Below are 27,595 nucleotides of genomic sequence, written 5' to 3'. Positions count from 1 at the left end.
GCCGCAGCCCAACACAACACCGAAGCCGACGCCCGCCCGCACGCACGCACGCACGCACGCCGAGCCCGTCCCGTCCCGTCCCGTCCCGCCTCGACAGCAACGGCCACCCCGCCCCCGTCCCACTACCACCGACACGGCACCCACCGCAATCCCACACCACGCGCGCGCCACTTGAAATCCCACGCAAAAAAGAAGAAAAAAACCTCGCCATCCCGCCGTGCCGCGCCGCGCGCTTCTCCTCCCCTCCGCGCCGTTCCGCCTCCGCCGCGCTGCCGAAAAATAGAAACTTCCACCGGTAGGTCACGCCCGCTATTAACCCCACCCACCTCCTCCCTCCTCCTCCTCTTCGCATCCCCTCTCTTTCTGTGAGGGGCGGGCGATGAGGCGAGGCCAGGGGGCGCCGCGGAGCTCACCCACCTCCACCGGGCACCGCGCCGCACGCATGCTGCCTCTCGGGGAGGAGAGGGGCAGGTGAGGAGGTGCTACCCGCCGCCCTCCGCCTCCGCCACGCCGCGAGCGCGCCCGCGCGGTTAAATTGCTCTCGCCTTTCTCGCGCGCTCCCTCACTCGGCCACCCCACCAAGGCGGGCGGGCAACGGGAAGAGGATTGGTCGGAGGGTAATGGGTTCCGGCCTCAAGTACCGTGCTGGGCTCGCCCTCATCGTGGCCGTCGTGCTCATATGGGTCACCTCCGCGGAGGTCACGCAGGTAACGAGATTTCTTCGCGTTCTCCTTGTTTCTTTTTTTACTTGTTTCGTGGATTCCTAGATCTTGGCCGGGGATGCATGCTTGGTTATTTGATAATGAATACTGGGACAACATTCTTCGTCTGACTTGTTTAATCTTTCGCGCAGTCCTTCCTGCCTGTAATTAAAAATTGTTCAGGCAACGTTAGAATCTGATCGAGTTATAGATTCTTCAATTCTGTTCTTCCCCTTACGAACTTATATGTTCATTCTAATTTGCTTGAGGTGGTTGTGGCATTTCGCATCATCAGTACCTGCCTGGTTGGAGGTGGTTATGATATCCTTGCTCACCTACAATGCATGATTAAGTAATACATGGGCAGTCTTATTTTAGTTTTTGCAACCAATATGTTTTTCTGTTTCGTTATCAAACAAAATGTTGATCCCCTTACCATTGTTCAGTACCTAAAATTGTGTTCTGAAAAAGTAAAACAAAATGTTAATTTAACTCTCAATTAACAAGCCAATTATAGCAACCCACTATTAAGATACGTTTTTGTTTCTTATAGTTTTGATATTATATCTTGCGCGATGAATGGGATTTTATTTTAGCAACTGAGCTTGACTTTTATGTGTGCAGGGAATATTCACTAAATACAAGCAACCTTTTGCAATTACTTACCTGGGGGCCTCCCTTATGATCATCTATATACCTCTGTCATTTCTAAAGGATTTTATATGCAATTTATTGAGAAGGTGTTCTTCAAGCAATAAAGCCTCAAAAGTCACAAACAAATCTTCTTTTGGTGGTAGTGCTCCTCTGAAGAGTGGTGATTTCCAGAAGATGTTGGAAATGGAATCGCAAAAAACTATAGTCATTAACTATACTGAGGTGGATATTCCTGTAATAGAAGAAACAAAACCACTTATCTGTGGAATCAACCAATGTGATAATGTTTTGAAGGAGCAAGAACTTTCCACTTGGGATATTGCAATGTGCGGATTGTATCTTTGTCCCATATGGTTTGTGACGGAGGTAATTTTCTATTATCTACCTGTTCTGAGATCATTTGATTTCAATAAAAAAAACAGCAGTTTCATCAGTAAATATTACTCATTTCTCTCTCTTTTTTAATGGGTATAGTACTTATCAAATGCGGCACTTGCAAGAACTAGTGTTGCTAGTACTACTGTACTATCTTCAACATCAGGACTCTTCACTCTTTTCATTGGTGTGCTACTTGGTCAAGATTCCATAAATGCTGCAAAAGTTATTGCTGTTTTTATTAGCATGGCTGGTGTGGTAATGACAACCATGGGCCAAACCTGGGCATCAGATGAATCAGAAGTTAGCAATTCTGGGTACGTGCATCTTATCCTCATGATATAATATTGTTTGTGTTTAATTACTTTGCTCATGAAGCCCTTACACTTGGTTGCTGCAACTAATTGGTTTTCATATAAATATAAATGCATCAAAAAACATTATATATTCCATTGTTCATGCGACATGCACATGCTGGACGAAACCGATCATCATGCTTTAGATGATTTTGTAGTTTTAAGATAGAGCTCACTTGTTAACTACAAAATTTACAACTATTTTGTGAACTTTATGAATGTAGTGGCACACAGAGAACTCTTCTAGGTGACATGTTTGGTCTTCTGTCAGCTATGTCATATGGTCTATTCACTGGTAAGTTCTGTTAATTTCCTTGTTTGATCCATCTTGGTTCAACAGCTAATTGTTTCAACATTATTTTAGTGCTTCTAAAAAAGTTTGCTGGAGAGGAAGGAGAAAAGGTTGATATCCAAAAATTGTTTGGCTACCTTGGATTTTTCAGTCTTGTTCTTCTCTGGTGGCTTGGTAAGATTTCCCTTAACCAACTGAAAGTCTAAAATATTCAGATTTCAAATTGCAGTAATGCAGTTTGTATAAACTAGCATCTACAAAAAATAGGAATCTCTAAAGGATGTAGTACCACAAAGTTGCTGGTGTTATTTTCTTATGAGAATTTTAGATTTTCTTGATTATATGATTTTGTGATAGCTATTTGAAGATATAAACAATTGAATTAACTACTACAAAGTTTTTAAAAAGGCTTTAGAAAGGTCAGATGAGGAACTTCTATATAGTTCTTTTTTTTTTTTTGCACGAAATGCACTGTTTAGGAGCTGGGGAAGCATGCCCGTGATAATCTATAATCGATAGCAAGGAAAGAACAGGGTCATTGTGTGGGCATCCGCCGCATCTCATATACTGCTAGAGGCTGAGTCTATTGTTCGTAGTCTAAATTATCTTTGATAAGCATCATGCATGCAGTATCTTTTTATTCAGGAATTGTCGTCTACTTTGTAGGATAAGCCTTTGGGGCCATGTTCTTTTTAGTTTGGTGCAAGCGCATAAGCCATTCAAGTATTCCATTTCCATGGTTGGTTCTTTGATTCAGATATGCTAAATTTTTCTCTTTTATTTCAGTCTGGCCATTGACCGCACTAGGTATTGAACCAAAGTTTACAATGCCCCACTCAGCTAAAGTGGATGAAGTGGTGTTGGCAAATGGCCTTATTGGAAGTGTGCTGTCAGACTATTTCTGGTACGCACTAAACTAGGATAGCAGTTTTGTTATATTGTTGCCAAGTTGTACTAATTTTGACATGGAACTTCTGGCCAGGGCTCTTTCTGTTGTTTGGACTACTCCCTTGGTGGCCACCTTGGGCATGTCACTCACAATTCCACTAGCGATGGTGGCTGATATGATCATTCATGGTCGTCATTATTCAGCAGTCTATATTTTTGGTTCTATCCAGGTTAACTGATGCCCTTGAGCTCAGGATTTTAAGTACCATTTTTTCAATTAAATCAAAATGAAGAAAAAACTCGTGTTATTATAATTATGAAAATCTGACTGATTAGTTCTTTTTTTAATCTTTTATTATCTGTTCTAGATCAATTTTGCTTGAACCTAGTCATTTTCTTCACCCTGCATGTGCTTTTGCAGGTGTTCTCTGGGTTCGTCATTGCAAACCTTGCGGACCGCTTTTCACGTTTTCTTGGGCTCTAGTGTCACAAAATCAACCAGGTTTTATTAGAGTGTACATCTGTAAGTGAGGATCGTTAGACAAATAGTACTGGGCACTTTGCCCCCTTTACACACAGGAATGGAAATATTTTTGTGGATAGAAAAGAGTGAAAGCTAGCACATGAAACAATGCTGTAGCAAGAAGCAACCCTTGCAACTGTAAATTCTTTTGCTATGAAGTCCTGCTCAATGTATACTACTGTAGCTTTCTACGGTAGTCTTGCTATGCTGCTTGCATATTTTAACTGAATGCATGTCTTTGTTTCGTTGAATCCTGGAATGGGAGAGTATTCTAGTCCTTCGAGGGATGTCCTCGTAACCTTTTTCTCTAAAATTCAGTGTAAATGGTTGTGACAAAATCAAAAAAAAAAGCACCACTCCATCAATATTCAAATTTGATCTACACATTGAGAAACACAAAAGATAAATTTAGATGTAAGAACAAGTTAAATAGTATTGTCAACTACTCGTTTCAATTCATCTATATTCAATCTAATAGTCAATTCATATAATCGTTATCTACAATATATCAAGGCATGGTTCTACATGTCATACATACCTGTCATACATACCCGTGTATATCTGGTTATAAATTAGTAGCCCACATCTCTCCTCTCTTATCTCTTTAAAATTATTGTACCTGCTCTAAACAGTACCATACTATTCGTACGTTGGCTTTGTCATTTCTCAAGATGATTTGGTTTTGACTTTTTTTTTTCTGTTTGGATGGTGTTTGGACATACCCGAGAGTTTAAAAACTTTGGGGTGGGGGTGATTGTTTAGATGTTTTAAGTAAAAAGCCCAATAACATATTTGTAAATAAAAAAGAATTTGTGAACAAAAATTTTATATATGTATTTTTAGTAATATAAAAATAATGGTGAAAAATAAATTTCGGTGAAAAAATTCCCAAAATCAACTCAAATGAAAAGATGGAGGTGTTACCTCTTGGAATTATTCTGTTTCATCGCAAAGTTCATTTACATTTCCTACAATAGTTGGGAGGGAAGTGCAAAATGGCTCGTGGAAAAGGAAAGGTCAAAGGTGACTGTGTTGCTGTAGTTAAACTTCCAAGGCTTTTACATATCTACAGAGTGAAGTCAACCCCTAGCTGTAGTTGTCGGCGTTGGAGACGATAGACGGCGAAGACGGCGACCTGCTCGGGGTCTCGCAGCAGCGGCCTTGTGACCCTCTCGACCTCGTCCACCTCGAAGCCTTCTTCACTGAGCACGTCCATGCAGTCCTGCACGCCGTCCCGCACCTCGCTCGCCGCCCACCCCACCGTGCCGCCGTCGTCGCTGTCGCCGCCTCTCCACAGCCCATGCAGCGTGGCCGCCATCGCCGCCATGTCGTCCGGGTCGTAGAACACGTCGGACATGAGCACCACGTCCACCTGGACCTCGGGCTCCAGCTGCTCCCCCCACCGGAGCTCACGCACGTCGGCCTGCTCCGCGGCGAGCCCGTTGACTTCGGCGTTGACCCTGAGGCCTGGCAAGAGCGGCGGCACGTCCGTGAGCACGCAGCGCGCGGCGCTGAGGCAGGCGACGGCGGCGATGCCCGGGAGGCCCGTGCCGGCGCCGAGCTCGAGGACGGTGGCGCCACGGAGGCGGAGGCCGGCGGCGCAGGACGACGCGAGGTGGGCGGCGAGGACGAGGGAGGAGTCCCAGAGCCAGGAGCCGGTGAGCGCGCGCCCCGTGGCCGGGTCGTGCGTGCCGTCGCGCTCAACCACGGCGAGCGTTCGCCCGGCCACGGCTACGTGCAGCACATCCATCATCTCGGTGGTTATCCCCATGGCCGCGCGCATAATCTTGATTAATTAGAAGAGGAGACCTAAGTTATTATTGTACTATGAGCATCTCCTCTGCCTCTCCAAGAAGATGATGATCCCACTTATCATATTTAATTTAACAATTTTGTAAAAGAAAAATGCTCTTTAAAAAAGTGGTTATTTGACTTCATATCTGTTATTCGTAGGTCCCATGTGCGTAGGATCTCTTGTCATTCTTCCTTTGCTAGGATTTTAAGAGAGGAGATAAAGAGTCTCTCAAATATGCTCTTAGAATTCGAGTTGCAAAAACTAAAAAAAATAGTTAAATTTTAATTTAGAGAGTTAAAATTTAGCCATTCTCGTACTCTAATAGTCCAGTTGTCTATTGATGAGTCCTGCTTTCCGAGTTCGATTCGATGCGCAACCAAACGAATTTATTCCGTTTGTTTACACCGTCGGGCGGTTGGGCAGGTACGATGGACGCTTCGAACCGGTGGTTTTCCATGGAAGCTTCTCATGTCTGATCCTGAGCAGCTGTGCCCCTCGACCCACGGTAACACCGACCGCTGCTAGGATTGCAATCGGACACCGAAGAAACACGCCAGAAAACCGCACCACCACGACCCACGGGTTGCCGTCGTGAAGCCGAAAGGCAACATGCGGTGCCGCTCGCGCACAGGAAACCGCGGCGGCCACTTCTCTTTGCATGTGGCTGCTTCTCTTTGCTCGGCCCATTAGCTTCTCTTGCGTTTGCGCAATACTAGGCCCACAGTCCCACGGGGTTGTAGCCGTAGTAGGTCCATGAGTCGGACCAACACAGCCTTATATGATTCCGTATCTCCAGCAAAATGAGGCTTTTGGTGCGAGAAATGGAAGCTTGATGAGTGTAGCTCTGGGTTGAGGGTTCATTTTTTATTATTCTTAAACGTCAGCCTGTTCGGACCTCTGACCATCATCCCAGGCTCATCTTAGTTAAGGGTTGATCGATCTTGATCATCAGGTTCGGATTCAACTCTTTGACGAAAATATGAAAAGATAACCAAGAACAAAAAACAACTCGCTACTAGGAGGAAATATATACTTATATGGTTGTTAGAATATCAATTCTATTGTACAATTTACAACTTTACTATTCTAATTAGAAGGTTCTATTCAATGATTCAATAGAGACAAGATCTACTATTTTTTTGTACGTATATATACATGGATTTCGACTTTAATTAGAACTTTCGGTTCCAGTCCGAATTTAACTGCCTTAAACTGTAGCCCACACGACGGGGACCCGTTTGCAAAAGACCGGACGGGACGGTGTCTCTGCGCGGATTCTCTGGCGTTGCCTCCTGGGAGCGAGTCTTCAGTCGGGTAGGCACTGCAGCGTGTCGCCGACACTACCCACATGCTTTCTTGCTTGCTTGCAGCTGGTACTACTATAGAGTTAACCCTGTACTGATCATGACTAGTGACTACTGCTGCCACTGTGCCACATGCTGCTAAGGAACTGTCAAAACTGAGCTATCTATCCATTAGCCAATTGGCCATACAAGAGAACAAACACACCACAAGTTCACAACAGACATGAATGCAGAATGCACACATACTTGCATACACTTCTCATATTAGAGCCTTAAATTTATGCATGAAAATTAACAACGACCCATACACATCCTGCTACATATTCATCACATGCATATATATATATATATATATATATATATATATATATATATATATATATATATATATATATAACGAGCAATTTTACTATTCTTGGGAAGGTACAGAAGGTAACACTATTTTCTATGTAAAATTTAATACCTCTTAATATCTTAGATACTAAAATATACTAAATTTTATATAGAAAACAATATTACCTTTTTAAAAATGGAAAAAATGGTCATATATCACCAGAGCAGCCATGACCTAGCCAGTTGACCACGCAATGCCATCGGCAATAATAATGAGCAACCTAACAACCAAGACATTATATGCTGGCCTGCCGGAGACGAAGACGACGACACTGAAGAACTGAAAGCACAAGCTAAGCTACATGCAGAAACTGGTCGGCGATCGATCGATCGACAACTCGACACAGCCATCTCAACGAGACAAACGTCTCTTTCTGGCTTCTGGGCGTCGCCGCTTCTGACAGGTGGGCCCATGGCCCCCCCGTGAACGGCCGGGGACGACGACGACGTTACGTGACAACCGGGCCATGGTGGGGTGGGGCCCCATTCGACGTGGACAACGTCGTCGCTGACAGGTCAGCTCCCATGCAGCCTCGCCGCGGCCACAGAACAGCGGACACGGTCGCCGGCCGGCAGCAGAGCCGGCGCGTGGGTGGCCGTCGCGCTCGCCCGCATCCGACGCGGCGCAGATGATCCCGGCCCCAAGCAAACACCTTCTTGTTTCCCCCACGCAAGCGCGGCCCGCTTTACTCATCCTCCCCGGATCTTCTGCAACCCTTTCCGTCCGGCCACAGAATGCAGGAGCACGTATGTTAAATACTTAGATGTATATCACCACACGCTAAATACACCAGTATTGTACGCTTAATGCCTTAAATTACGCACTGAATGACATTAACAGGACACGATATACTGATCAAAGTATTAAGAAATCTTGACGTTTAATGGTTTAATTCCTTGTGCAGGGCGTACAGGGGCTTGCTAGCTGCTTACACACAGATTGACATCGACATGCATTCGTGCTGTACCTGCTGATCTGATCTGATCTGAGCACATCATTTAAGCTAAGCAAGCAAGTGACCAACAACCACCTGTGCATTGTCATTGTACATTTGTACTGCAGTGCAGTACTGGGCCAGCTTAAACCTGAAAGAGTAGCTAATTCTGAAGTCTGAACCTCTGAAGAGAGTAGAGAGAAGGGAACTGAACACCGTAGCAACGTACCCGTCGGCCGTATCTCGTGTTCATAAGTATATACCTGAATTCACCTGAATACCTGATGGACCAGTGGAAGACAGTGAAAAGATGCTTCATGGCTTGCATCTACGTACGTACACTGGATGGATAGCTAGCAGCTGGGCCAGGTGCATAGATAGATGGATGGATGTGTGTGTGGCTGAGTTGCGGTCGAGTAGTCGACGTCGACCATAGCAGCAGCATGCACGTACGTATACAACACTGTTAGCCAGCAGTGATGCGATAAAGAGATGCAAAGGTTTTGAAGCAGATCGATCGGCCCTAGCTTTAATGCAGCCTTTCTGTCCCTTAAAAAGCTTACCTTGCTAGCTACCTCAGCCTCAGCTCGTCCATTCTTCTACTCTTCACACCATCACATGTAGTGCGTGTACTCCTCCTCTAGCTAGCTAGCTAGCTTCCTCTCTTGTTTCATTGCTAGCTTGATATCTCTCGATTCGTAGAGACTTTGGTTTGGTTTGGTTGGTTGGTTGATAGCTCGACGTGGGCGGCGGCCATGGCGTCTCACGCGCCGAGGGTGGTGAGCTCGTCGCCTGCGGCCGCTGTCACGGGCGGCTGCGTGGACACGAACACGACGTTCGTGCAGGCCGACCCGACGACGTTCCGGGCACTCGTGCAGAAGCTGACGGGCGCGCCGGGGAGCGGCAAGACGGCGGGGGAGAGGAGGCACCAGGGTGCCGGAGTGGCGCAGGCGCCGCCGCAGCCGACGAGGAGGCCAAAGCTGCAGGAGAGGCGGCGCGCGGCGCCGGCGAGGCTGGAGCTCGCGCGGCCGCAGCCGCTGTACTACAGCCACCACCACCACCGGCTCATGCACTCGCCGGTTTCGCCCATGGATTACGCCATCGTCATGGCCTCCTCGTCGTCCTGCTCCTCGCTGTCGTCATCGACGTCCTCGTCTCTCTCGCCGTCGCCGCCGGCCTCGTCGTCGTCGTGCGGGGTGGTGATCACCAAGGAGGAGGAGGAGCGGGAGGAGAAGGCCATCGCCTCCAAGGGGTTCTACCTGCACTCGTCGCCGAGGACCGGCGCCGGCGACGGCGAGAGGCCGAAGCTGCTGCCGCTGTTCCCCGTCTACTCCCCCAGGAGCTCCTCCTTAGCCAGATCTTAATTAATTAATCACCCTTAATTATCTTGTTAATCCTGGCGGTTGCCATGCTTAATTAATCCTTTGTACCACCAAGCTATCTGTATTATTAGATGATCATCAAATCCATGCGGTGCAACATCCATTGCTGGTTATGATTAGGTTTTGATCAGTTAATTAACTACTCTATATATCTCTACGTTAGTTTCAATCGAAAATAATACTCCCAATATAGAGCATAACTAGATTTATCTATGAACAAATTTATAGTACTTGAGAATATACTATGAGGTATCAAAATTTTAGTATAAAATTTGGTACCTCCTAGTACCTAAGTACCAAGAGGTACTAAAATTTTGTACTACAATTTTGGTACCTCTCATTACCTACTCAAGACTGTAAAATTGCTCTTTATCTATGGAACCATAAATGTATTTTAACATGTCTTAAAATTTATTAGCATTTATATAAGTCTAGAAAAAAATCTAAATATATTATAATACGAGACGAAGGTAATATTGCGGGTCTAGTTTCAATGGAAGCTTCAAAACATGTTGGGAATCTTAGGCCTTGTTTAGTTTACAAAAAGTTTCTGCAAAAACATCAAATCAAGTTTTTGGACACTCATTTAAAGTATTAAACGTACTCTAATTACAAAATAAATTTTAGATTCTGCCTGAAAACCGCGAGATGAATATTTTGAGTCTAATTAATCTATAATTAGTACATGTTAGTTACTGTAGCACTTATGACTAATCATGTTCTAATTAGGCTTAAAAGATTCGTCTCACGATTTCCCGTATAACTGTGTAATTAGTTTTAATATTTATATATATTTAATGCTTTATTTAGATGCCGAAAAAATTGATGTGATGTTTTTGGAACGCCTTAGAAAAATGGAGGTTTCAGTTCATGAACAGCGTCTCAGTTAATGCTTTTTCTTCTGCACACGATCTTGTCGTATAACGAGCAAGTAGTAGTCAACTCGCGAGAGCCACAAAAGTTTCACATGCTCTTCTTCCGAAGACGAGGAATTTTTTTTCTTTAAAAAAAGGCTGCATGCTCCGATCATGCAGCTGTTCAAAGCAGTTTCAGCGTAAGTTTCGAGCATATCAACCCCAAGTGATCTTGCGATGATGTTTGGTCACAAAAAGTTGGATAGGAATCGGATGCCAACGTCAAGTTATATTCTCCTCTCAGCGACAGCAACGTCTATATGCTACACACACGTAACGTACATGGTAGTCACTAGCGTGTGAGGACCTGTATATGAAAATTGAGCAATTTTGTAGTACTTAAGGTATTATAAGGTACCAAAATTTTTGGTAACTCGTGGTACATATATGTTAAAGGTACTAAATTTTACATTAAAATTTTAGTATCTCTCAGTAGCTACTCAAGAACTGTAAAATTACTTATGAAAATTGTCTCGATGAACATATATAAACAGTAAAGTAAAATATGTGCAAAAGCTTAAAGATATTTGGTCACGGGCGCCACGCCGCTGCTCTGCAGATGAACAATATATGTAGTTAAGTTTCTGATGCATACGTGATGCATTGATTAGGTTTTGGTGTGAGACAAAATTAACGGAGTGTCCGTTCACTTGAACTATGTAAACTTAACCACAAAATTATTACTATTTTGTCGAAAAATCCGTTGAGGTCCACAATATACCAACATCTCGTTGAGTTATTTCAATTCTAAATTTCTACGGCCTCTTTTGAGACGGAAGAATTTCATAGAAACTATAGAGAGATTATAAAATAATTAAAATTGGAAATCATGTTATATTACATTCAATTACTCCTTCCAGTTTACAAATATTAATATTTCTTTTTGACAAGATTGTCAAATGTTTAGAACCTCGACTACGAATAACTTTTAAATATTTTCTTTGGATATATATATATATTACTATTAAGGCACTTCAATAAAATTATGTATTTATTGATGTTTTGTATATAATTCTACTGGAAAATAGTAGTAAGTTGTAGACCAAGTCTTTGTCAAAACAAATTGCAAATTTGGCGAGTGTAAGCCCTAAACATGTAGCCGATGCATCCAGGTTAATTGAACACCTGGTTTAGGTGTGCAGCCTGGATTTGTTTAGCATACATATACTCACTCGATTTCAAATTATTTGCCGTAACTATTTGTATGTTTGACTATCAAATTTCTAAATGTAGTTTAACATCGTATATTTATGTTTATATATTCACCACGATTTTTTTTTTGCGAACAAGTAAAAAGCTCACACATCATTTGTATTAGAAAGAACCAAATTAAAGTTTTACAGCCGACAGCCCACTAGCAGCAGGTGCCAACGGAGGAAAGAGGACAATAGGGATGACAGACTGACTAACTTGGAGTAAACACAAACAGAGATGGATAATGAGTCAGCTCAGCTAGCTCAGTTAAGACTCGACTTGTTTAGGCTAGTTATCTTTGCTCGGCTACTTAACGTTATCAATCTAAAGGCCTAGCTCGGCTCACAAATTGAATCGTTAACAAGATATATATTAACATAATAAATTTGTTCTTTTATTATATATTATCATAAGAATAGACGCAAACTACTAAATAATTTACTTCAAAAACATATTGATTGTGCCTAGATTCATTTATATATCAACCTATGTTGTTTATATATATGTTTAAATTTATTAGCATCCCTATAAAACTAGATAAAGTTATAAAGTCTTACGTTTCAAAACACATTTAGTACTAAATATAATAGTTTAAATATAATTATAGCACTAATCACTATTTAATAAGTTATAAATATATAAATATAGTGATGTTTGGTAATGAGCTAAACGAGTCAATCATGAGCTAACTCGTTAAGCTCACGAGCTAAAAGCTCAAGTTGACCCAACTCATTATTGAGACTACAAGTTCAAAATGATCCGAGCCACGAGCATCCATCTTTTTATCCACCTCTACATAAAACCCCGAAAGACACATGAGAAAAGAGAGGGAAGGGGCGGTAAGACGTAGTGATCATAGAATTTATAGAAACTGATGTTCAAATATAGAAACATATTTTAATCAAGACAAAACTAAAACGGCAATTAATTTAAAACGGAACGGATGGAGTACATGTATAGGAGCATCCTATACTTAGAATTACAGGCTTAATAACGTCCTAGTTCTTAATTACCTAAGCAAAGACGGAAAGATATACTTCCATTGTCCACGAAACGCAAATTTCCAGTTTAAATTCATCATATTCGTATGGACCGTATCTCTCGCGTGCCAATTTAGCATGCACAAGCCCGAGCCCACGCGTGCACACACCGGGCCGAGCTAGGCAAGCGAGGCAGAGCAAAGCCAAGCAGCTGATGTGCATGCACAACCTGCAATAAATTCCACATTTCTTGTCACAGTCTGATGGATCAATCGGCCGGCCGGCTCGAGCTAGCTACTAGCGTAGTATATATGTATATCTGTGTATCCCTCGTTGCTTGCGTCGTCGTCCCAACCGGAATCCCGTGACTAGCATAGCTATGCCTGCCTCTCGATCGCCTGCAGCGAAATTAACTACAGCTCCGGATTGCTAGCTACAACTATTAATTAGGAGTTCAGACACACGTTCATGCTGCCATGCCAATGCCATGCCGGCCTCTCTGATCTCTTCTGAATCTGAAGGCCATAAATAAAAAGGCTTTTGCAAGCTGTGCAGTGCTCGCAGCGCAGCATGGCACAGCATTGCGTTTGCAAGAGGCAGGCAGCTAGCAGGGGTATCTCTGAATCTACTTGTGTGGTAGGAGTATCATCATCTATCGAGAGCATGCAGCTGGTGCAGAAGAATTCAGAATTCAGAATTCAGAGGTGAATGAAGCGAGCAAGACGGGAGGATATGAATGCGTCGCCATTGCATGTGCCAATGCATGGGCCGTGGTACGCAACGGGAGCAGGAGGAGAGTAATGGAGCTAATGGCTAAGGGAAGCTATTGGCCAGCAGGTGAATGGATGCATGCTGCTGCTGCTGCTGCTGCTGCCGAGTTGACCTCGTAACGAGTTAAAGAATGAGAGATGGTATGGGGAGTACAGGTGCCACCGTGACACTGCTGCAGCTTAACTGTAAACCAATTCACGTCTGGTCTGCTGCTGACTCTGAGCTCTGCTCTGCAGCAGCTTAGTAATAACTGTGATTCTGTGAAAAAGTGGTGCTGCCGCCCATAGCCTGATAGGCATCCAAAGACCACATTGAGATGATCATAGTTTAAGCAGAGAAGTCAATGGAAAACGATTCAACTTGAGTCAGCTTGGAGTTTACTCCCAGAACTGAGTTTACTAACTGGTTGCTCCAACTGCATTTGCAGTCATAAATCCTTTATGGCAGACAACTTGGCTAATGCAAAACTGCAAGTCATAAAGAATACTCATGAAACGTCTGCTGCTATATATCCGATGATTCCGTCACAGGTAATACACATGACAAATATTTTATTCAGCTCTGATGTCGCTGCTGCTACCCCAAAATTACAAAATTTATTACAGAAAAGACATTGCGGAAAGCTTTGTACAGTTTCGCTACATGTTCGCTCCTCCGGACACGGTAAAACTTTGCTACCAAGCGTCTAAGCTAAGTAATTAAGCGATACCTTTCTTCCAAAATATGGCAAGTCTCGAGAAGAGATCTACTTGAACCTTTAGCTGACAGAAGTGCAAATTGATTGCTGGGAATAGAGACCATGTATGGGATGCACAAAGTGCTGCTTGCTTCTTCGACGCTTTGAGACTACTGTAAATCCTTCTGTATCCTTATTATCACTCTTAGGTACAACGGCTGCCTTCTGATGTTTATCGAGCTCTTTGCGACCTGACGTGCTCTTGGTTATGCTGCTGCTCTGTGCATTATCAGCTTCGTCTGGTCCACTTGGTTTTCTAGCCGATTCAGCGCCAGTGGAACCTAAACTATCATGCACTGACTTGACAATAAAACTGAACAAAATCTGCCTTGCCAGCTCTGTTTTGCATGAGTTTCTAACGGCATCTTTCCCTTTGTTTTCCTTCCCTTTACCTGGAGTGGTGCTGTCACCTTGAACTGCCTGTTCTGCGGCAGGCACACCAACCTTTACATCATCTGATGTCTGTGGTGTCAACTGCTGATCTGCTGAATCAGTTACAGAAGCATCGGCACTAGGCTCTCTGTTAGCCACATCAGATTGTTGCGAAGTTTTTACAGGAACAAACTCGGCAGCATGGGGGTTCATGGTTGTCGCGGAGTTGCTACCCCTCATAAGAGTGCTCTGGCTGTGTGCGTAACCCTGTTTCCGTTGGAAGGTATGCCCAGTACGATAATACAATGTGGACCGAGGACCACGGGGTACTCTAGTATCAATGGTATGAGGGAGGATCTCCATTGCTTGACTTGGTATCGGCTGAAGAACAACGCTAGCATCATATATTGCCACTGTACTGTAAGGATGGGACATCGATAAGAGTGATCCAGGATTGAATGGAGGAGCTGAAGCTGAAAGCTTGCTTCCACCTTTTTTCTTAGTTGCAGTTGGGCTTTCATCACTGTTGCTGTCCGGACTCTTCTCCTCATGACTGATTTCATCTGGTTCACTTGAAACTTCTTTGCTGCTGCCATTACTGGGCTTTTCCTTTTCTTCAGCTGTTAACTTCCTATCTTCCTCCTCAGATGACAGTATTTGATCAGTACTTTGTCCATTATCCTTCTCCTTTGCTTCCTTCTGCTCCAAAATCGGTCTCAAGACTGTGCCAGGGGGTGACACTGCTACATCTTTGTATGATACCAACTTGGAAGCTATAGTAGCTGGCTTGTTAATTCCTGAAAGCCTTGTGCCTCGTTCTGGCTTAGATATAGCATTGAAAATTTTATCTTCAGTATTGCTGGGATCCCCATTCACCTTGTCGGTTTTTAAAAAGCTTCCAAAGGAGAGCTGGCTAGAAGAGTTTATAGCATCTTCTTTGTCTCCTTTTGTTTGTAGTTGTACACCAGCCCTATAAGCAGAACCTGTGTGACCATCTTCCAAGTGATCGACCTTTAATTTAGTGAGAGCTGGCCTTCTGTGACTGCTTTTCTTACGTACATTCGCAGATCGTCCTCTCAAATTAGCTGCTTGCCACCCTTCATCAGAATATTCTTCAGGTGATAAAGGATCAACTTGCTTCAGCTCATCATGGACAGCATAATTTTCTTCCGATACTACTGGAGGGTGCGTCTTCAATTTTACTGGTTGAAACTCTTCTTTGCTTGCCTCACGAGGAGATTCTAAGTCATGCTCAAAGCTCTCTTTTTCGTCAACTGATTCACCTTGATGGGCTCTGATATTATTCTGCATTTAAAACTATACATGGTGAAAAGGAAAGCAAAGGTAGTAAGGATAAAATAAAAGGCATGCACAATGTTTAGGCAAAAATAGCACCTCTAAGAGTTTACGAAAAAGAAATGATTTTTTCTGCTGAAGTGACTCATGAACCATGTATGGAGAAATGAGTAACTCGTAGGATCCACATATCTGTGGTTTTTCAAAAATAAAGTGGACCCTGGCCTCAAGCCCATGACATCAACCACCAAAATGCATATGTTTTACCACTATGATATATGGGCTTCCCAATTCATGAAGCATATTAGAAACAAATGATTAAATATCTGCATGTAAAGGAAATTAAATTCCCAATTAAGAATATAACGCTTTATTAATTTATTGCTTTGATGGGTTGAACAGGAACTTCTGAATAGATGCCTAGCATCAGTGAACTAGCTTTTGAAATGGGCATATTCTTTCATAGTTCATGCTCCAGATTAGTGGGTATAATCGCCATGATTATGATGTCAGTAATGGCTTGTAACCTTAAACTAGTTTAATGAACTGGATAGGATTGCTGACTTGCTGCCCAGCATATGTTCATCAATTCATATCCCATACCACCCAATACTTATTGTGCCAACCCTTTTCTCATCTAGACCTTTCATGAATGCTGACGGCATCGTCTCCATTGTGCACTGATATCTTCTAACTATATTTTGACAACAATAATTTGAAAAAAAAAAGTACATGTGTTATAATCACCTTTGCACGTCTGCACTTCCTTTGTGTATCCCTCTCTTTTCTTTCCTGGTCGGGGCTTATGTAGTCAAGTAGATCTGATACACTGGAAAAGTAGATGTTTCAATCCAGATCAACACAGTTTACAACTGATAATGCACAGTTTATTCATACCTAAGATGTCCTTTGCTTGCAATAGATGAATCAGGTTTTGGGATGCCTCTTCGGGCGGCCTCTTGTTGTTCTAATGCTTTTGACTCAAAATACTCTAGCCATGCAGCAGCATCCTGCAGAAAGAAAATTATAATGTAAAATATTCCAATAGAAAATAGCAGTATATGGACTAGTTACGTATTGTGAAGAAAAAAACCTGAGTTCGAAGGTCATCTTGCCCTAGTTTCTCCTGAAGTATCTGTAAGGTGGTTTGTTCATGTTGAACACTCAGCGAGTATGCATCCATCATTGAGAGGGCTATGGCTATGGCATGATAACTTGCAGCAGTCTGTTGTTCAAAGAAATGCAATGAAAATTCATGTTAATTAAGTCACAGGATCCTATGCATAACATATACTTCATTGACGTTATAGTACATGCATTATGTCAAACAAATTGAAATATACAGAAATGGAGGTGCTTCTGAAGGTATAGGCACCAAAATAACCTTTGTTTAAAAGACAAAGAAGTCAGGGTGGCATAGGTACTACTGAAACAAGACAATAGTTTGATTCTTGGATACACAATATACACAACTTGAAGAGTAAATCGAAAGAAACTTGGTCAGTTTGGTATGGACTTTGTGAGAAAGCAATGGAGAATATCTGAGGATATTAGAGCTAAATCAAAAGGTTTGGTTCAGACATGGACACTTATAGCCTAATGGGACAGAGTTGAATAATGCCCTTAATAAGACATGAATGACACTACTTCCATACAAATATTGGTGCAAGAGATAATGATTAGACATGCAGTTTGTTTGGATATAATAGTAACTGTATGCATGGAATTTATTTCACAAAAAACTGCAATTTATTGCACAATAATCAAGCCCAGATGCGGTTCTGTTTACCTGTATGTGATCAGCTCCTAGCAGTCTCTTGTTGCACTTCAACGCTTCATGCAAGTACCTAAGAGCAACATGAACATTTCCCATACCTTCTTCCATCATAGCCACATTTATGTAGGTGGCAGCTGAATTTGGATGTGAAAGCCCACAAGAAAATTGGAGGAGATATAGTGCACGGTTGACATACCTTTAGGAGAAAGATACCATTAGCAATACAAACAACAGGAAATACTAATAAAAAAATGTATGATGGGTGTTCATAATAAATCTAGCAAATATGTGCCCTCAGCAAGTTTTAGTGTGGAAACACAAGTACCAATCATGGATTCATGGACAATAATGCAAAACAGTGAAAGTCCAAGTCTACTGCTTAGCACAGCAGCACAAATGCAATAACACCCATTCTACAGGCAATAAATTTAATGCATGTGATGGCTAGAAATGAACCAGTGCGACGACATTCTACAGGTAATAAATTGAGTAAATTTCACAGAACTACAAGTTTAATCAAACTATCACAAACTATAGATTTAATGGTGTGTATCACAAAACTACATATTTAAGGCTTTGTATCACAAAACTATAGATTTAGCATCAATTTTATCACAAAACTGAACTGTTGTAACTTAAAAATGATAACAATTGAACTCTAACACATGTAGATCTTTAATAGTTTTACCCTAAATCTGTAGTTTTGTAATGAAGATCTTAAATCTGTAGTTTTATGAGAAATTTGTTGCTAGATCAGCAGTTTTGTGATACACAATCTTAAATCGGTAGTTTTGTGATAATTTGGTCAAGGTAACCGTAGTTTTGTGAAATTTACTCTAAATTTAATGCATGTGATCTGTGATGACTTTCGTGTTTCTACTACTAAACACCTAAATCCTAATAACAACACTTACTTTAGAGCCATTTCAATGTGCTGGAGACGGTAGTAGAAGACAGATAAATCCCCATAACTCTTCATAGTTTCTGGGTGGTCAAGACCTAGCTCTCTTTCGTTGATATCAAGTGCCTTCTGCTGATATATAGTTGCCTACAAAGAGAAAAGAAGTTTAGTGAAAAATGCAGTTGCTGAGGTTTCCATATCATGAAAAAAACATATCACTATGCAGCAGACAGAATACAGTACACCAGGTTCATTGAAGTACCTGATTAAAATCTCCAGTATGGTAAAGAACTACAGCTAGAAGACTGTATGCATTAGCAGTCAGCCGATGGTATGGACCACACACTGCTATAATTTTGGACAAGGCCTTGAACAAAAAAGAGTATATATGAGTTAACAAAGAAGATAGCTGACGACTTCACTCAACCAAGAGAAGGAAGAAAAATATATTATCACAGCTGTTAAATAATGTACAGAAAAAGGACTGGCTATTGCATACCTTTGTTCCATAGGTGACAGCATCATCAAGTTTTCCTTTATCCAAAGCCATCTTTGATGATTCTAATAAGTTTCGACCATCAATAGATGAGTACACCACATGCTGTAAGAAACGCAATGCCAAAGCAGACCTAATCAATAATTAATCCAAGAGATTGAGAGAAGTACAGTGCTAAGTCTTCCGGTAGTGAGCTACCTTGCATACAGGAATAATGTTAACAATGTCAGATTTGTCAAATGGGTTTGGGCTATTCATATCATAATCTCTCGCAACCAACTCAAGTCCAACCTGAAAAATAAACATATTCAGTACCCATGTCTAAAAAATGTATACACGAATGTTTGGAACATATTTTAAATTGTACCTTACTGCAAAGCCCTCTCAGAATGATGAATTTCCGCAAGTGAGCAAATTCATCTTTCAATTTCCAATGGTACCTTTTAGAAAGGAAGCTCTCTACCCATTTCAATCTCAAATTATGGTCACTCTCTGCACCTGTTTCAGTGTCACTTTCTAGCCTTGGACATCCTAGTAAAATGTTCAAAGTCTCAGCTATAGCTGCAGACATATTTTGCATGTCATCAACAGCTGCAATAACAGCTCGAATGATGTGCTTAAAGGATCTAATGACCATTTCATGGATGCATATTGACTGGATGTGTGGAAGCTTCTCTGCAAGCTCTACCTGTTTATTTAAGGAAAAAAAAGGCCAGGTTATTCTGGAATTTCCATCCAACCATAGAAGCAAAAGTAATTCAGAACAAATTTCAACTCACCACACGCCCTAAGGAGCACATATTAAGACCCCTTGTGTGCATGAAATCGGTCATAGTTCTTCCATCCACAGGAGAAAGTTCAAGGGAAGCAAAATCAGCAACCTGTGTATATTTTATTCGAAAAATACAAAATTAACTATCTATTATGGTCATCAAATAATATTTAAGAAATTTAAAGACAATTCAACAAGAAAACATCGTTTTTTCCTCTCTACAATAGCAATAATTTTTCAAGTGCTGTAGCTCTTTTGGACTTTGTGGTGCAAAATATTAAAGTGAACCAGGTGTATTGACTACTTTCTCAGAATTATCGATGTACTAACTCAACCCCAATACTGTAGTTAAACTACTTATTACAACAAGAAACAATATCGATGTCCAGCAAAATCCAACTACTTGTTTTCAGAGAAGAGAATGCTGAGAAAAAGGTTTGAGAATATAAATAGAGACATAGAGTTCTCCAAATAAACAACGCGAGGCTTACCAGCTTTGGAAGAGCAGTATCATCATAGAATTTATGGGCCAACACAGTGAGCTCTTCAAGGGACTAAATCAAGAAAACAATAACGTTAAGTAATTGAGCAACAAAATAACCATCATATTCCTGATTACTGAATATGATTATGTGCTTCCACTACATCATATTCAGCTTAACACAGAGCTTCTCTGGTGAAAATTTAACATATTTAGAATTTGATCCCAACCAAAATATCATGTATGAGCTTACTGGACATAGAATTAAATTATTCAAAATGGCACAATATCAATTGACGAACCATATAATTAAATTACCTTTTGATGAAGTCCAGATCCCAGACTCTTGAGACGACAGAAATCATCCTCTGACATCAGCTTGCTAATATCAGTCTCCTTAATGCTTTCAGATTCTTCCATGCCATTCATGACAGAGCAGTTACCGTCAGAGTCTTCCTTCTCACACATTGTGCCTTCAACATGGCCTTCTTTCTTCTTAATTTTCTTTAGCTGTTCAAAATGCTTACCAAGACCTTTGACAGCTGGCTCTTTTTCAATGTTCCCTGCACTTTTCTTGTCCTCAGATGCTGGAGTATCTTTTTTCTGCAAGTGTTGCAGCCAGGACGATCCCAGTTCCCATCTGATGATTCTAGGATTTTTGTCAGGCATGTTCTCCAGCTTCATCAAGCTGTTTTCAAGTACTGTGCATACTAGTTTCCTCACATGATTATCAGCATGAGACTGTGGACTAGGACACTGAGTACTAGAAGTGATGTCTGAATTGACAATTTTTGGCAGTGGCATTCTTAGACTGCACACACACGTACAGAGAGTGAGGTGTGTTAATGGAACACTATTGAGGGCCAAATGCAAGAACTAGTTACATGTAAACATTGTGTTGTCTAGTGATGGGCAAGTATGTGAAAAATAACATGAGGACATGCATCAAACCTGTTAATGTTCAAGGCATTAGAACCTCCATCTGGAAGATCATCTACATCAACATTCAAATTTCCATCAAGATGATCACAGACATCACTGGTCTGTTTGCCAACATTTCCATCCTTTGTGCGCCCTGATACCTTCACTGTTGCTGTATACCCACAATGTTTAACAATAACTACTCCCAATGTTGAAGTGTCCTGAGTGATAAACATGTTGGTGGAAATTGAAAGTTAATATTAAAAGGAAAAAATGAATTTGAAAAAAAAAATGAAAGTAGTATGCCACTACCTTGACAACAACACTTTCGTCAGAAGTTAAACCTTTTAAAAGATTTCTCTGTGATATATCCATAGCACTGGTTTGATAGAAGGCAACTCCATCAACTCTGTCCTCCAACTTTAAACTAGCATCAGCCTGATCCTTCTTTACAGTTATATGCAAGTCACCAACACGCTCCTCAATTGCTAAAGAACCATCCGGAACAGTTTGTTGGCTAGTTGAGTTGACAGGCAGATCAATGAGTCGCCGTATTGTTGATGTAGCTCTAAAAATTGCTGTATCCACAAAGAGATTGTGTAAAAGAAAAGCCTTCCGGTCTCTGACCACCCTCTCTTCCTCGGTTTTGCATGGCATTCTAGCCAAAATAGAAAATTCTTTTGCCCATCGTCTTCGGTCATACTTTCCATCTCTCCCGTTGCCACCCCCATTTCCACCCCAATTTTCATCCTCAACTGGTAATGCTGGGCACTTTGTAGCAGACTCCAAATATATAGGGGGAATAAGCCATGTGTTTGCACGAAATCCATATGGTAGATTCCCAAACTGGAGATGCAAGAAAAGTATCATCATCAAAATTTCAGCATTTCACTTGACTCAATCTATATGTTATAAGGGGGGTAAAGGAAATATCATTTAGTATAGCCACCTTGTTGTGATCCAGAAAAGCTTTCATCAGAGCGTCATATGCCTGTGCAAAATGAATTAACAGTTAACACTATCAGATAGGTTCTCCCTTACTGCAAACAGAGCAATTGCGTCTTCAACCAAAAACAGATAGGAACAGAAAGCAAATCGAGTGAACCAAAACAAATGTAATAAACATTCAGGATTCATGGTTGATTACATTGGCAAATGCACTGCTGAGCTGTTGCAACAGATCCACCAGGGAGTGGCTTATGGTTTGTGGCTTCCCTGCCAAATAGAAGCCCTTGATAGAAGCAGAAATGTGCAGAAGCTTCCCATTGCAAACTTTCACCTGGCCACACATCAACTGCGTCAGTGAAGTGCGTAGCCATAGACTCGTCACGCCGCCACAGAGTTCGCTATTGCAGACCAAGGTGCTCTATAACGTTCTGAGAGAGATCACACCTCAATTTCGAAGTAGTCGCCATCCTGAGAGGCGCCATTGCTCTCCTTCCTCCTGATAACTGCACACCGCCAAGCACACGCGTCAGTCAATCCCTGGTTCCCCTACCACACGACAAACGGAATTCAGCATTCGTCTTACAGTGGACGGGCGGGGTGAGGTGGGCGAAGGAGAGGAAGTCGTAGAACTCGCCGAGCCTGGGCGGCGGCCGGATGGCCGCCATGTCGTGCGCCTCCGATATCGGCGGCGCCTGGGAGCCCCCGCCCCCGCCAGCGCCATGGGAATCGGGGGAGGCAGCGAGCGCGGGGGGAGACGGCGGCGTGGCGGGGCGAGCGTGCTTGGACGACTTGTGCTTGGCGCCGCCGTCGCGGGGCTTGTTGGCGAATGCGGTGGTGCAGGCCACGATGTCCAGCAGCCGGCGGACGTGCGCCACCGCCGCCGCCTCCGTCGCGTAGTCCTCTGCACAAAACAGCCCATGGGCTCGATTAGCTCTACCAAAATTCAGGCCCAAAGCCGAGTTACTGTGGCTTACAATTTGCAGCCCAACAAATCAACAATAGTTAGGCTGGCCCATCAGTTCTGGAAGAGAAAAGGTGCGAGTATTTTGTTTTCCGTTTCTTTTTTCTTTTTTTTGCATGAGTTGCACTCCAATACTCCATATTGGACAAAACTCGTCCAAAGAGACACATAGAACCAGTTCAAATTTGAAAAATGAATCGATACTGTTAATAATTTCAGTCGCAAATTTGTTTTAGGGATTAAAAAAAATCACATTGTGATGACACGTGCAATGCAGGGCATACAGTAACACTGGTGTTGACGTGTTGTTATTTTGTTTCAGCAAATTTCACACTAATCGCGAAGCCGCAAACGAATTGAACCACCAAACTTAACGCTATTCATCACTTCTGCAGCGGTGTCAACTGTCAACGGGTTAGTAGAAACACGTGACTAACAACGTGATTTTGACTCGTAGCATCAGTACGACGGGTAGCAGGTCTACCACTGTGCTGACCAAATAAAAAACCAGTACAAAACAAAACAAAAAATATATACAAACCCACTTGATTCGTCAGAGTTGTGGCGATAAAATAATTGGGCACTTTGAGCTAACGCCCACCGTTGATTCCAAGAGGCGTCCCTTTTGTCCCGTACCGTCGTTTATAGAATTATACGGGACAGGACAACGGCCGGTGATGATCGAGCCATTACCTAGCTCAGTCATTCTTGGAGCAAACAACAGTACAAAAAATCGCATAATTTTGCAGTTAATTATACACTGGTACTATCAGCTTGCAGTTTCTAAATACCACATAGGACAGCCAGCATGTTGTACCGGAGTGCTAGTGAGAGCTTGGTGGGCTATACGTTCGGTTAATTAATTAACGAGCATGTATTTCCCAAAGCAGAACACGGTTCTGACCCACAAGAGAAGGTGCACAAGACGGACTTTGCCTGGGCAACTGAAATTGCCCCTCCAGTTTGTCCAAATGTTACTTAGCACTTGACGGCAGCAAAGCACAGGTCGCCGTTTTCAGTAATAAACTATGGTACTGTTGCTGTACTAGTAAAAAGCAGGTGCATTAGACTACGAGACGTGTCGGACCAACCGGGTCACCTTCCTCGTACAGTCAGTAATGCTCAAATCGTTAAGTTCTATGCACTCCAATCAGAATCAGGATGAAATTAATCAGCCCATCACTCCAGTCTCCAGCAGCAGCGTTTTGTTGTCGACACACATGGCCGCATGACACGACCGTCGCAGCCACGTTTGGTTGAAAAAACGAACGCGAAACCTTGGGCGTCCGTCAGCAGCTCAGGGCGCCGTACGTCTAGGTTCAGTTCAACCGCCTCCTATTCGTGCCGGAAAGCTAGCAAACCCGCCGTGAAAACGCTCGCGCGACGACGGCAAATGCGACGTTCTTGCTCGGCGAAAGAGACGCGATTCGCCCCGTGGAAAAGAAAATTCTTAGCCGCCCCCAACCAACCACGGAGAGGCAGATGGTGCGACGACGTCACGGCCACGATCTATCTATCTGCCATCCTAGCCAAAATATATTTTTTTAATCTTAAATTTAGAGTTGATTTTAAGACTTGTTTATCAAAGTTTATTTTTATTGGTTTTTAGATCATTAATAATATATATTTAAAAATTTTGTTTACAAACCATTTTTTATTTGTAAATATATTATTTAGTTTTTTTTAAAGAAATCCAAACAATCACCCCTACCTCCTCGGCGACAGGCGTGACACTGAAACGAGCTACCATTTGCCAGCGTCTGAAACTCGACATAGATACCTATCCGGTTACAAGTGAATTGTCTTCTTTACTCATCGATTGGTTGATGCTGCCTGCCTGCTGGTCTCGCGGGTCTAACTGATAAGAATTATGATCTACTACTAGTATGAAGTAATGAGCAGATACTTGTACCGTGTACTCGTATCTAATTCACTGGCTGTACAAGTATTGGAGAGTGATGGAGGCGCACGACTGCATTTACAAAGGAGTCGTGGGGAGGTTGCAGCTTAGCATGCGAATCTAGTGATCTAGTCATATGTGCGCGTCTGTGTTTTTCTGGGAGTTTATTCAGCCGAAAGGCCGGCGGTCCATGATCTTCGATTCAATGCTGTGCGTGGACAAATAAGGCTGCATCTATGTGCATCGCGCCGTCCCAGTTGATTATGAAGATTAGGTTTGATACGATCTACTGGCAAGTCAACCATCACGCATGTTCAGATTTCAGAGCTCATGCTTATGCTTATTTATGTTTCTTCCTTCGAGTGGGGGAAAAATTCTGGGCCTTTGGTCGATAAGGTGATCGATGATTGGTGATGAACCACTGGGACAGTAGCATGATACTAAGTTCATGGTTAAATTGTCCTCTTGTCAGGTTGCTTCTTCTACCTAAGCATCCAACTAATTGTGTGTTCTAATGCCAGCTACCCACCTCATGTTTTGACAAAGAACGGTGTAAGTGCAAAAAATAAAAAATCAATGTGAAACATTCAATGCCGCCAAGAAAAAAAAAGGGAGAAAGGAACAAAACAGGCAAGGAAGAATGAGAGAAAGAGCAGCTAGCGTGCAGATTCTTTCACCATGGACCTACCTTCCACGATGGTGATAACGCAGGGTTTCAGCGACACGATTTCGACGCCATCCTCCAGCCGCTGCCCTCGCGTCTGTGTCATACAACACACACTTAACAGATTCAGAGTTCATTCATTCATTAGAGCTCACAGAATCAAGAACATAGCAGCACATAATTTAAGTAACTGTCCTCAAATTAACCCAAAGTGAATTCCAGAAGAGTAGCAAAGAAGCTGCGGCTAAGTAGCACTTCCATTAAAGAATTAAAGTAGATACTATAGTAGCATTGCAATTGAATTAGCAGACATTAATTACCACATGCGAGAGTGAGTAGTTTGTCAGGTGGCACGTCTCCACATTCGAGCCCAGCAGCTTCCTCACGTCCAGGACACGGTCCGTAGATATCCCCTGAACACACCAGCAAAAAAAAAAAGACAGGCAAAATGTATCACACACAAAGAACAAAACAGATTATTCTTTATTCTCAGGCTCACTGTTCCATTTCAATTCTTGGATTCGTTGCAACTTTGCAAGCATGCAGTGTGGAGTAAGTAACTGGTGTGCAATTGCAAATAGCTGCAGACAATTCAGTTATCAGAATTTGGTCCGCTTTCCCAAAGATATCAGCTTTTGCTTGTCCTGTCCATTGTTTGTGTGTTCATGTGTGCAGGAAGTAGCCAGCTAATGCAGACACGCATACCTTGAGTGTAACCTGGGATTCATAGGGAGTGACAACCGTGACGTCTATGGCACTCGGCACAACTGCGAAAACAACAAGAAGAAAAAAACCGTTATCATACCAGCTGGAAAACTTGAAAATGGAGACGGCAATATGTTGTTCGAGGTGAAAGTGCAACAGAGTATTCATCGCGACGGGTGCAAAGATGAGCAACTCAGTGACCTCGCACTCGCAGAACGCATGACTCAACCGCACGACGGTGTGCGTTACACCAAGAAAAGAATCAAACACGTTGCTTGTAAGAGAACGGAATGGAACGAGAGGAGGCGCAAAGGGAGAAAATTTGCAACAATCATGAGCACAGAACACGAAGCTAAACACCAAGAATAAAGCGCTTAAACGACAACAATAATCACCGAAATCAGGGGTACGAATAGGCGAGAAAAGGAAGAAGAAAAGCAAAAGAATGAGGAATAAAGAAAAGATTACTGCTACTAATAGCCAGACCACCATCTTCTTTTACCCTTTACCCATGCAAAAAGAACCGAAACAAGAACAGCAACCACACAGCAGGAACAGCAGCAGCAGCAGCACCATCTCAATGGAGTGATGGACTCCTCCAAACGGCAACAATGTACAACTCCTCCCATGAACTGCATGCTCACCCGCGGAGCACAGCGGTTTCAGGCTCTCAGGTTCAGCGACATGTATATACCTTTCTCTTCCTTCTTCCTCCTGTCGCCTTTGCCGCCGCCCCTGCCCTTGCCACGGCCGGCCTTGGGGGCCATTGCGCCGGTCACCCCCAAACCCCCCCAACAAAACCGAAATGGAGCGCCGGCCGGAGTTCACGAGGGTTTAACGAGAGAAGGAGCACGGGACGCTGCAGCAGCAGCAGAGGAGACAGACGCCTGCCTCTGCCTCGACGACGGCTCGCGCTCGTTGGGAATGGGCGAAGTGAAGCGCGAGGGGGTCGAGGAGGAGGGGGAGGAGGAGAGGATATAGGATGTGCGGCCCGCGAGGGCGCTGGATGAAACCCACGGATTTGCGGGCAATCCCGGCCTCTCGTTCCGTCCCCCGCGCGCCTCGCCGATAGCGTCCGCCAGGTGGGGTCCAACTCCCGCACGCTACGTATCACACGCGCGCGGTGCGCCCCGCTTCCGGTGCACTGCACTGCACTGCACGGCTCGGCGCAACCAACGGCCCAGCTTACTCCTCCTCCTCCCCCCTCC

General features: G+C 43.0%; 4 protein-coding genes across 4 annotated transcripts; 2 read left to right on the top strand and 2 right to left on the bottom strand.

Moving 5' to 3' along the window:
* Positions 1-267: 267 nt before the first annotated feature.
* LOC102708709 (uncharacterized vacuolar membrane protein YML018C) lies at positions 268-4,040 on the top strand. Its single transcript, XM_006652851.3, has 8 exons — positions 268-707; positions 1,326-1,721; positions 1,830-2,047; positions 2,311-2,381; positions 2,451-2,552; positions 3,165-3,282; positions 3,361-3,496; positions 3,688-4,040. The coding sequence occupies exons 1-8, from the start codon at positions 621-623 to the stop codon at positions 3,748-3,750; spliced, it is 1,191 nt and encodes a 396-aa protein (XP_006652914.1). The 5' UTR covers positions 268-620; the 3' UTR covers positions 3,751-4,040.
* Positions 4,041-4,712: 672 nt separating this feature from the next.
* LOC102709643 (methyltransferase-like protein 23) lies at positions 4,713-5,623 on the bottom strand. Its single transcript, XM_040523598.1, has one exon. It carries the CDS (start codon positions 5,570-5,572, stop codon positions 4,856-4,858), a length of 717 nt encoding a protein of 238 aa, XP_040379532.1. The 5' UTR covers positions 5,573-5,623; the 3' UTR covers positions 4,713-4,855.
* A 3,163-nt stretch (positions 5,624-8,786) lies between these two features.
* LOC102709363 (VQ motif-containing protein 31) lies at positions 8,787-9,827 on the top strand. Its single transcript, XM_015836444.2, has one exon. The coding sequence runs from the start codon at positions 8,972-8,974 to the stop codon at positions 9,578-9,580; it is 609 nt and encodes a 202-aa protein (XP_015691930.2). The 5' UTR covers positions 8,787-8,971; the 3' UTR covers positions 9,581-9,827.
* A 4,114-nt stretch (positions 9,828-13,941) lies between these two features.
* Positions 13,942-27,317, bottom strand: LOC102708430 (protein TSS-like). The gene is made up of 23 exons (XM_040523443.1): positions 27,082-27,317; positions 26,388-26,449; positions 26,003-26,095; positions 25,707-25,779; positions 22,741-23,058; positions 22,602-22,660; positions 22,357-22,488; positions 22,159-22,200; positions 21,522-22,055; positions 21,240-21,430; positions 20,607-21,099; positions 20,299-20,361; positions 19,815-19,916; positions 19,403-19,723; positions 19,234-19,326; positions 19,039-19,140; positions 18,802-18,906; positions 18,553-18,686; positions 17,651-17,834; positions 16,955-17,086; positions 16,759-16,871; positions 16,609-16,690; positions 13,942-15,870 (listed from the first exon to the last, which is right to left on the bottom strand). The coding sequence occupies exons 1-23, from the start codon at positions 27,152-27,154 to the stop codon at positions 14,215-14,217; spliced, it is 5,157 nt and encodes a 1,718-aa protein (XP_040379377.1). The 5' UTR covers positions 27,155-27,317; the 3' UTR covers positions 13,942-14,214.
* Between the last annotated feature and the right edge of the window lie 278 nt (positions 27,318-27,595).

The sequence above is a fragment of the Oryza brachyantha genome, chromosome 4 (genome assembly GCF_000231095.2).
Source record: "Oryza brachyantha chromosome 4, ObraRS2, whole genome shotgun sequence".
Taxonomy (NCBI): domain Eukaryota; kingdom Viridiplantae; phylum Streptophyta; class Magnoliopsida; order Poales; family Poaceae; genus Oryza; species Oryza brachyantha.
The sequence above is the reverse complement of the archived record's forward strand: the minus strand, read 5'-3'. Positions and strand labels throughout refer to the sequence as shown.

Bases quoted from the DNA above. Each gene is read 5' to 3' on its own strand.
- LOC102708709 (XM_006652851.3), top strand. From the start codon at position 621: ATGGGTTCCGGCCTCAAGTACCGTGCTGGGCTCGCCCTCATCGTGGCC. The intron at 708-1,325 runs GTAACGAGATTT...TTATGTGTGCAG, and splicing joins CCTCCGCGGAGGTCACGCAG to GGAATATTCACTAAATACAA. The intron at 2,048-2,310 runs GTACGTGCATCT...TTATGAATGTAG, and splicing joins TCAGAAGTTAGCAATTCTGG to TGGCACACAGAGAACTCTTC.
- LOC102709643 (XM_040523598.1), bottom strand. From the start codon at position 5,572: ATGCGCGCGGCCATGGGGATAACCACCGAGATGATGGATGTGCTGCAC.
- LOC102709363 (XM_015836444.2), top strand. From the start codon at position 8,972: ATGGCGTCTCACGCGCCGAGGGTGGTGAGCTCGTCGCCTGCGGCCGCT.
- LOC102708430 (XM_040523443.1), bottom strand. From the start codon at position 27,154: ATGGCCCCCAAGGCCGGCCGTGGCAAGGGCAGGGGCGGCGGCAAAGGC. The intron at 22,056-22,158 runs GTGGCTATACTA...TTGCATCTCCAG, and splicing joins CTTTTCTGGATCACAACAAG to TTTGGGAATCTACCATATGG. The intron at 17,087-17,650 runs GTAAACAGAACC...TTTGAACAACAG, and splicing joins TAGGAGCTGATCACATACAG to ACTGCTGCAAGTTATCATGC.